Here is a 10232-nt window from a genome sequence, read left to right on the forward strand (position 1 = left end):
TATAAAAACAGTAAGATGTGCTTGTTTATCATTTTATTGTACCTGTCAAGAGGCATCTATCCTTAAAGCTTATGTGTTTAGGTGAAGCTTATAAATGATTTTATTATAACATTTGACGCCAAACCCCTTTGGCCTTTCAGCTTAATCAATGTTCATGTCCATCTACCTAGTACATGGATGTTCTGATTCATGTCAACTTCTTAATAGATTATGAGCTTAAGCTGTTCAGTGAAGGATTGTGATAGAATTTTGTGTCTAACAACTTTATGAACTTCCATGTCCCCTTCCGCAAGTCAAGTAAATCAACTTGCTAGCAAGTGACAAATTCATGCATTTGTCTTGCACATTTTATTGGTACATAATTTGCCTAACATTTTCATAATTCCTTCAGAATAAGGGAGTTGGATGAACAAAATATGGTGCCGTTTTGTTGAAATTAGCAGGCTATATGGAGTTTGAACATATGAAACCACCAAATATTTGCTTTGGCCTAAATTTTATGTTTTCTTTGTGGCAAAAAAAAAAAAGTTTTTCCCATTACCCAAGGGAAGTATAAGCCATCGCCTGGATCATTTAGCTTTGGTTTGTCCTCTCCGTATTGCTCAATATATCAGTTGGCTTGCAGTGGCTCTATTCCAACAAAATGTCCAGATTCAGGGATATTTTTGCTGACTTCTGGACATTTTTGGGAGGTGAATTATATCTTATTCGTGGAGCTGTATGTAGAACATTGCCCATTTTGCATGTTTTGTTATATCTACTGATTTGCTGTGTGTCATGCCCGTAGTTTGTCTTTAGAACCTTGATATACCAACTTGATACATTACTGATCCTGTACGTATCAGATTTTGATGGAAAATGAGAATTTTAGTGAAGCCTTGAATCTGTTGGAACGGGCCAAATTGGGTGGGATTCAACTTGATGTGCTGCTGTTTAATACCTTTCTTCGATCTGCAAGTTACAAGGTACCCTGCTCATTATCTTATATTCCCTCCAGTCTATTTTATGTGTTATTTTAGGTGGAAACGTTAAAATATTTGCCATTCTCAATTTCTCGTATGTCAATGAAGCATTTATTGTTCACGTTTTCAGTTTTACCCTTCAAAATATTCCAAAGATAGCAAGAATTGAGAAATGTAGTGTGAGATCCCCAAACTGAAATAATTGAATGTTGATAATTAAATGTTTCATTAGTAAATCTGGATTTTGTGCCAAAGAGTCATCGATAAAATATCCTCGGAAGTATCTCTTCCTGGAGGGGGATTAAAAGTAACAAATAAGAGTAATCTGTTTCAAATCTGTCGAGTCTATTTCTCCTCAAATCTCTACATTTTCTTCCCTTTCCCTTTAAAATAGAACTCACAAGGTAAGAAGGAAAAGGAGGGAAATATAGGTGTGATTAAATTAGACTAACTAGTACTCTTAAGAATGCTTCCCTTCGTTTTCCTTTCTTCTCCCCAAAATGAAACTCATAGAAATGCCCATAGGTAAGTTTGAAGTGTTCTGTTGCAACTACTATATTATATGCTGTATTACAATTTCTGCACACTTGCATGTTAGTACTTTGTATTCATGGGCAAGTTTCTTCACTTATAAAAGTCTCATTGGGGCGTACCTTTTTCCATTAAAGAAGGAAAATTTAGAGAATTAATAATATTCTCTTTGCCTTGAAAATTTCTTTTTGTATCAGGGAAGGATTGATATAATTGAGTTTATTGTGGAGTATATGCACAGAGAGAAAATTCAGCCTGATCCAGCAACATGTCGCCATGTCTTCTGTGCATATGTAGCTGCTGGTTTTCACCATACAGCAATGGAAGCATTGCAGGTCTTAACTTTGCGTATGATGTCTAAATACGCCAGCATACTCAAAGAGGAAGATTTTCTCGACGAATTCATTTTTGCAGAAGATTCGGATGCCGAGTCAAGAATAATTAAGCTATTTAAAGATCGTAACGAGGAACTCTCAGTTGCATTGTTGAATTTAAGATGGTGTGCTGTTGCAGGATTTCCAATGCTCAAGTCAGCTGATCAAAGCCTTTGGGCCAAAAGACTTGAATCACAATTCCATACAAGGAGGCTCTTGGTGCCTGGTCGCATGAGATCTTATCAGTCCTCAAGTTATTACCACAATAGGCAGATATAATCATCAGAGCCATGGCACCTTCCTTGAATACGCTTTAGATGTTTCTGCTGTCTCAAGCTCTGTTGAGAGTAATTTTTCTGTTCTTGGTTAAGAGCAACTGTTTTCTATTTTACCAGACCTAGAAACACTTCTCTCTGGTTGCAATGATTGTCTTCAACCAAATGAAGTTAAATTCTTTTCAAAGTGAACAGCACACTTAGATTGAGCTGAAATTGTATAGAAATAGATCAAATGGAGAATTAATAAAAGACCAATAGGGTTAACTATTATTTATGGTAATAAAAGATTTGAATGCTAACAATTCTATCAATGAAAGATATAAACTAATTTAATGCCCATGAAAATGAGGTTAGTTTAACAAAATTATACTAAACAAACTACCCAACTAATTCAATCTTTGTTGAAGATTGTAAGTATAATTGAGAAATGTTGGGATTTTATCAGTATCATCTACATGTAAAAAGTCTTTGGTACTTTTACTTAATTGAAAATTACTGGTTTTTCTTTTAAAATTCTTTATCTATTTTAATATCTTGTGTTTATACTAATTTTTCCTAAATAAAAACTGAGCTGAAATATTATTTATACATTCTAGATTATTAGTAGTAATCCCTTTTGATTTCAATAACAAAATAATTGGTCACATTTTACTTTTCAAACAACAACATAAACAAGGAAAAAGGTGAATTAATATACAAATGATTATTTTCATATTGTAAAATGATAAAATTTTGAATCTAATAAGAGCTAGTGGCTTAAAAAAACAAAAAACTTGGAAATATCAGTGGGCATAACGGTGGATCTTGGATGTGATGTGATGTGACTCTCTCTGTCTCCGATGACCCCACAAAAATCCAATGAGGCAAAGATCCGCACAAGACGCCAAACACACCCTTCTCTTTCAATCCAATTTTCTTACGAGGATCTTAGTCAGCACAGATATTTTCTATATCAACCCCTTCCTGCTTTCTTTTCATTTTTGGGATAAGCTTGTGGCTCAGGATCCACACCCCACCCCCACCACTATTCTTAATTAATTTCACATCATTCATCTCTATCCTTTCTTCACATAATTAATTAATTTTTTATTTTTATGAAACAAAACTTCTAGCACTTTCTTACCATGTATGTATATGCTGGATGCTGTTGCCTTTGATAACGATGTTCCATCAATGATTGCCTTCTAAAATCTGACCACTCTTTAAAATTCCCTCCCTGCGCTGCAGTTTTCATTTTTCAACAACAACAGAAGCCACTTTCTTTCTTTCTTTTTTTTTTCCTTCTCAAATACCGATCACTCTAGAAAGTGGAATTTACGAATTAGTTAGATCTCAACCGACGATGGTGGAGAAGAAGGACACGTTCTTAACGGTTCCGCCATTCGAGTGCGCGTGGCGAGAGGATCTCAAGTTCCGAGAAGCCGGTCGCGGCTGCGTGGCGTTCGAGGCTTACGCCTGCAACGACGTCACTTTGGTGTTTCGTCAGAATGTTGGAAGCCAAGGGTACTGATTCGAGAAAACTACCATATCTGAGATTTGACCGCTCACAATTGAAACGATAGAAGAAACTAATTCGATGTGGTTAGTTCGAAAAAGCTAACCGTTTTCGAAATAGTTTACATCATTCAATTGTTGGCGCTCAAATATACTGTTAGGTATCCTTGGCTTAGGGTACTAATTCGATACCTATTAAAGATTGGTTAGTTCGAAAAATCTAACCATTTTCGAGATATTTAAATTCATTTTCTTTCGTAATAGACAAGAAATTTTCCATATCGTATGGTATTGTATTTAATTTGAATTTGTGTAACATAGGTATCACTATAAAAGGGACAGTAGCCCTCACTACACCGTGATATTGGGGAGCCACCGGAACCGGCGACTTCGGATCGAGGTCAACGGGAAAAACGTTGTAGACGTGGCAGGGATTGGTTTGTGCTGTTCCTCCTCGTTCCAGAGCTACTGGATCAGCATTTACGATGGTTTGATAAGTGTTGGTAATGGAAATTACCCTCTCCAGGGTGTTGTGTTCCAGTGGAGGGACCCGAACCCGAACTGTGGGGTTCAGTACATTGGGCTGAGCAGCTGGGACAAGCATGTCAAGTATAGGAATGTAAATGTGTTGTCTTTGACGCCTCACGTGCCCCAGTGGAAGCACGTGAGTTTTGGTGTGTCTCAGGTTGAGGATGGTGAAGGGGAAGAGATCATCATGATGGATTATGAGAAATGGGGACTTAAGAATTTTCTTGAGAGTTGGGAGTTGTCTGACATGTTGTTCATAGTTGGTTCCGAGGAACGGCCTGTGCCTGCTCATAAGGCGATCTTGGCAGCTTCTGGGAACTTTTCTTTCTGCTCGCCTTCGTCGTTCGTAGTTAAGCTGCCCATGGTTTCTTATGGCGTTCTTCATGCCCTGCTTCAGTACATATACACTGGCTGGACCCAGGTTCGGTGTTATTCCATCAATTTAACTCTTAAAAGTTAGTTATTGATAGAATAATCTTCCTGGATTGATATTATCCTGTAGTACTCGAAAGATTATAATGTCATATAGTTATCCAATATCCAGCTTGTAGACAAATTAGTTCTTACTCTAGGTGAATTTAAGCGAAACTAATCTTTTGGGCACCATGAGGGTCATTAAACTGATCATTCAAGTATTAAGATAATCATGATTACTCTATCTGATGGTTTTTAAGTTTTAAATTTGCTGCGGTTGTTGTTAATGGCAGATATTGTAGCTTTTGTGATGCTCTTTTTCTTTTTATTAATGTGTTTGGAACTTAAATGGAGTTTGTTGCTGTGCCAATTTGGCTAGGTTACAGCCGCATCATAAACCTTGGCATATGCTATTATTGGTGTTACATGTGAGCACTTTAGCCATGATTGTTTAGTGTGGAAGTTAATTGTACTAATAATAATCCGTGCTTGTGGAAGGTTTTTTTTTTCACTGATAAATTTGTTGTTTAGATTCTACTGTTCTACTATAATTTGGCTCGGGCGATTTTTATTTGAGTTGGGGTGCTAAGCTTGCTTGATTCCTACTGTTAGTATTTTATATTCACAAGGTTGCTGTGTTGTGTCTGTGTCATGTAGATTCCGCAGCATCAGCTTGGATCATTGAGGGCTTTGAGCCTACAGTTTGAAGTGATGTCACTGGTGAAGCAATGTGAGGAGAATATGGAACGACTTAAGCAAGATGATAAGCTGTCTGATCCTAGCAAGATAGTGGAATTAACATACCCGTGCATTCAGCTGCATTCTTCGACTTTGGCCTCGCTTCCTATCAGCATTGAGAGACTCAGACAATTCAAGTTAACTGGCCAGTACAGCGACGTAAATATCTACATTGAGAGTTACGGCCTTGTTGCACGAGCACATAAAGTTGTACTCAGTTTATGGAGTGTCCCGTTTGCCAAGGTGAGCCAATTTCACCATATTTTTGTTTGATTGAACTTAAGCTGCCAATGGCATGACATGGGAATTAAACTCATGAAGGTGGGTTTTGGAGATTTGATGCAACAAGATTTATGCCCCTAACTAGCACTAAGATTCTATTTAAATGAATGAAGTATTAAATTGCAAGTTTGACCAAATGAAATTCAATCCAAAGTTAATTACATCCAAGAAAACCTTGAAAGGAAATTTTAGCAAAATTCAAAACTCTCCCGACATTTTAAGTTTTTACTTTTTATTATTTTATACTTTTACAATGAACAGGACCTGAAATCTCTTGAATATATTTTCTTTTACATTCTCAGATTGAAGAAACAACCAACATTTTTAGGTAATCAAGAGAATTAACATGTTTAGCATTGAGATGAGAGGTATTCAACATACGCTGTTATAATACTAGGATGCCATTGGACGGATCTTTTTTACTTGTGAGACCAACCAATTAATTCCTCAATACAATTAATTGGTAGGATGCTGTACAGAAACAGGGATTTCAACTTATATCTCTATGGGATTTAAATTTCTCCTACTGCATGCAATGTTTATTTAATGTTTGGTAGTGATATGTTTTGCATGATAGTGTTTCACATTTTGATATGTTCCCTATATAAAGTATTTCATCATTTTTCCAGATGTTCACAAATGGAATGAGTGAAAGCATGACCTCAGAGATTACTCTAAAGGATGTACCGGCAGAAGCTTTCATGGCAATGCTTGACTTCTTATACGATGGTGAATTGAATGACAAAATTATTGATTCTGGCGCATTGTTGCTCCAGCTGCTTTTGTTGGCTGACCAATTTGGAGTGACTTTTCTTCATCAAGAATGCTGCAAAATGCTTTTAGATTGCCTCTCAGAGGTAGATTGGTTAACTTGAATGACAAATAAATTGGTACTTAATAGAAGTTTGAATAATTTATCATGTGGGTGCCACTTAACTGATCGGAGAAGAGAGTTGCGGTTTTGGACTTCTGAAAACAAAAAGAAGAGATCCATTTTTTACAAGAATCGATTCTAAGAGTTATTCTTGTCTACATACATATGCAGGGATGAAGTTCTTTTGGATGAACGTCAAACAAGAGAGTTTTCCTATTATACAGAAATTTAATGGAGGAGGAAGCAGACAATTTTGGCAACTAATAATGCCGTAGCTTGTGAAGCTAACTGTTGAACTTTGTTGCAGGACTCAGTATGTCCACTTCTCCAAGTGATTTCTTCAATCCCATCATGTAGACCTATTAGAGAAACATTAGAGAGGAGAATTTCAATGAACTTTGACTATTATATCAGTTCAAGTACTGATTTTGTTTCGTTAGATGAGGCAACTTTCATCAATATCATTAAGGTGTGTCTCTCTTCAAGTTTTTCTTTCTGTTGAATTTGACAGTGTATTCACAAATGGTATTGCTGAATAAAATATAACATCTAAAAGGGCCTGCTTGTCTATTAGATTGCACATAAAGTAGATAAGCTCCTTGGGAATGAGTGGCCAAACAACAAAAGATTATGTGGATATGTTTAAAAGTTGAAGACAAGTTTTATTGGTTTCTGCATTCCCAATGTGAATAGTGCTTACTGCTTATAGTTGTTTAATCTTTGAATTCCTTGCAAACTAGTTTAGATATGATAATTTACTATTAGCAAATTCTGTCTTAGTAGGTCTTGTCTACCTCTAACAATTTATATTTGGATTTTGCAGCATCCAGATCTGACAGTAACATCTGAGGAGAAAGTTCTTAACGCAATTCTAATGTTCGGCATGAGAACAAAAGAATTGCTTGGGTGGGAAATGGTGGATGAGTTGCTGGTTAATTCAGAACCTGAGATCCTTTTTGGGGAGAGGCTGCAGTCAGTTTATGACTTATTGCCATTTGTGCGGTTTCCGCTGCTACCATATTCCTTACTTGAGAAGGTTTGTATAACATGAAGTTAGACATTAGTGCACATTGTAAAGCCGAAGAGCTTGCTTATTCTGACTGTACGTTGTAATTCTGTGCAGTTGCAGAAAAGCAACATTACCTCGCATATTCCTGTTTTGCAAGATCTTGTAAGTCATCTGTCTTACTTTAGTTTATTTTTCAAGACATCTGTGTAATGTAATTTTGTAAATATTGTCCGAGTAATTGTTCTATTCTGCTGTTCACTACAGGTTATTGAAGCTATCAATTTCATTCAATGTGGACAAGCGCGGCTGGAAAATGAAGAAAAGTAAATTCTTCAACTTAGTTTTGTTTCCTCAACTTCATTCGGGCATTAAGTCACATGTTGAGTTAAGATTTTCAAAATTTAGATTGTGGAACAGTCTATATTCTTTTTTTTTAAACTGTATCATGAATTCTGATTCAATAGTTAAAAAAGCACGCACATCTTTATAATTTTCATAACTCTTCCCTCTAGTGTCATTTCTAAATGGAACGGCTCACATTGGATTTCCTTATAGGGTTAGATTCCAACATAGACATTCCAGTTACCGGGAGCTCCAGTACATTTGTGATGGGGACAACCATGGAGTTTTGTACTTTGCAGGCACATCCTATGGTGAACACCCATGGGTCAATCCTCTCTTAGCAGAGGTGGTAGATCATCTACTTTACATTTTTCCTATTGATGTCCTTTGGTAGTTTCAAGTGCAAGCTCCAATAAGTGAACTATATATGCACCTCATTAACAAATTATATCTGTTGTCAGCGAAAGACAATTACCATCACAGCGAGCAGTCCCCGCTCGAGATACACCGATCCCAAAGTTTTGGTCTCAAGAACCTACCAGGTATGCTAAAATATTTCTAGTGTAATTGTCGATGGAATTTATAGCTTCTTAGATGGTACTCAAAACTCATTTGGCTATCACAGGGAACATGCTATGCTGGGCCTCGATTGGAAAATGGCCATATCTGTTCTTGGTGGACGGTTGATCTTGGCCAAGACCATCAGGTATATGAAGTTTTAGAAAACCATCAAGATTACATATATGACTGCATAGTAATAGACTTTTACTTTGAAGATCTTTTCTTTTTCTTTTTTCTTTCTTTTTTTTTTTTTTTTTTTTTCCTCCAAATTTAATTTAAGTAAGTGCTTAGAAGTAGAACTGCAACTATATACGAGTAAATCATAACTCAATAGATGGAGGCAATGTTCTAAAATTAAAATGGAAAATGATTGGATGCAGCTCATGTGCAACTACTATACGCTTAGGCAGGACGGTTCCAAGGCCTTCCCAAGAAGTTGGAATTTTCAGGTACACAATCTTTGCTTTGTTTATGATTTCGTGTTAAAGATTTGTTAAACTTAACTGTGAACTGATAGTCATTCACTTGTTCTAAATGATAATAACAAAAATTAAATCTTTGTAAAACTGTAAGGAAGAAACACGATAAATTCACGGTTCCACCAAAAAAATGTTGCCACGTGTAGTAGGGTATATTTGGCTTTAACCCCAAAAAAGGCATGGAATTATGAGCTGTTATATACAAGGGAAGAATTACATGATTATGTTATTTCTTGGGTCAAAAGTTATTTATGTTGTGGGAAACTTTCAGGGCTCACTTGATGGGAAGAATTGGACAAACTTGAAAGTCCATGAAAATGATGGAACAGTGTGCAAGCCGGGTCAGTTTGCATCTTGGTCAATAACCGGACCCAACGCTTTACTTCCCTTTAGGTATTTTCGGGTTGTTTTGACTCGGCCGACCGTTGATGCCACCAATCCCTGGAACTTCTCTATCTGTTACCTGGAACTGTATGGTTACTTCCATTAGAAAAGAAACACTTTTGCTTTGGTACTACATCAGTCATGACCATAGCATACCATCAAATATCAGACACTCACCTTTATGAGCTTGGCTCTGTCATGTACATTACGGTTATTAAGTAACTAGTTGGTTATTAAGTAATTAGTTATTTGAATAAATAATTTATGGATGAGGCTCGTGTTTTGCTTTGGAGATAAAACGGAGATATCTATAATAACAGGCATCGAGTGTAGGATAATTGTGGGTGGTAAATTCAACTAGTGGTCTAAGTATGCTTTACTAATAAAGTGTATTTATTTTACTTTGGACCTTGTGTAATATGCTCGTGCTATGCAAAGAAATAATATAATATACAATTTTGACAATAATAATGTAAAGGGAGTAGGCTTCTATCTTTTCCTATATTTTTAGAGGCCCTTTAGTATATAGATTAAAGTGGTATAGAGAAAGAGTATTTTTATAGTTATTTTTTATTATTTTATTATTATTCAAAATATGGATTTTATTTTTATCAATCTCTCTTTCATCTTATTAAAGAAAAAATCTATAAAATTACATCTTTACCATATAATTCACCATATTTTTAATCACAAAATTCTACTGTGCTGACCCATGTTGTCAGCAGGTGGCAATTTTGGAGTGTGACATTTGGTTAATAACTCTTCTTCCCCTGTATTTATAAATCAAATGAGAATTTAACAGTCATTCCAATCCAAAAAACAATTCAATTTTATTTATATGTTAAATTATTCTAAACTAAGAAATTAATAGAAATAAATTGTTTTTTCATGCAATGTAATTCTTATCTCATAATTAACTTGGGTTGATTTAGTGGTTATATTTAAATTTTAATTTGTATACAATAACTCATTGATTAGTAAT

General features: G+C 35.7%; 2 protein-coding genes across 10 annotated transcripts in view; both read left to right on the plus strand.

The window, feature by feature from the left end:
* Nucleotides 1-2415, plus strand: part of LOC107605658 (pentatricopeptide repeat-containing protein At1g76280) — an 11881-nt gene extending 9466 nt beyond the window's left edge. For all 8 annotated transcript variants that reach the window (XM_016307609.2, XM_016307610.2, XM_021105338.1 and 5 more), the window contains 2 exons: nt 846-965; nt 1691-2415. In XM_016307609.2, the coding sequence (XP_016163095.1) occupies nt 846-965; nt 1691-2146 (576 nt within the window). In that variant the 3' untranslated portion in view covers nt 2147-2415. The remainder of the gene's footprint in view (nt 1-845; nt 966-1690) is intronic.
* On the plus strand, nt 3174-9727 carry LOC107605659 (BTB/POZ domain-containing protein At2g30600). 2 transcript variants are annotated; one of them, XM_016307613.2, is made up of 13 exons: nt 3180-3648; nt 3961-4588; nt 5239-5562; nt 6231-6458; nt 6783-6944; nt 7299-7511; nt 7599-7646; nt 7749-7807; nt 8040-8172; nt 8288-8368; nt 8452-8532; nt 8768-8836; nt 9138-9727. In XM_016307613.2, the coding sequence occupies exons 1-13, from the start codon at nt 3488-3490 to the stop codon at nt 9354-9356; spliced, it is 2406 nt and encodes an 801-aa protein (XP_016163099.1). In that variant the 5' UTR covers nt 3180-3487; the 3' UTR covers nt 9357-9727. The 2 variants fall into 2 exon arrangements, with proteins under 2 accessions (XP_020961002.1, XP_016163099.1); XM_021105343.1 differs by lacking the exon at nt 8768-8836 and having other exon boundaries at nt 3174-3648.

This window comes from Arachis ipaensis, chromosome B06, assembly GCF_000816755.2.
Source record: "Arachis ipaensis cultivar K30076 chromosome B06, Araip1.1, whole genome shotgun sequence".
Lineage (NCBI taxonomy): Eukaryota > Viridiplantae > Streptophyta > Magnoliopsida > Fabales > Fabaceae > Arachis > Arachis ipaensis.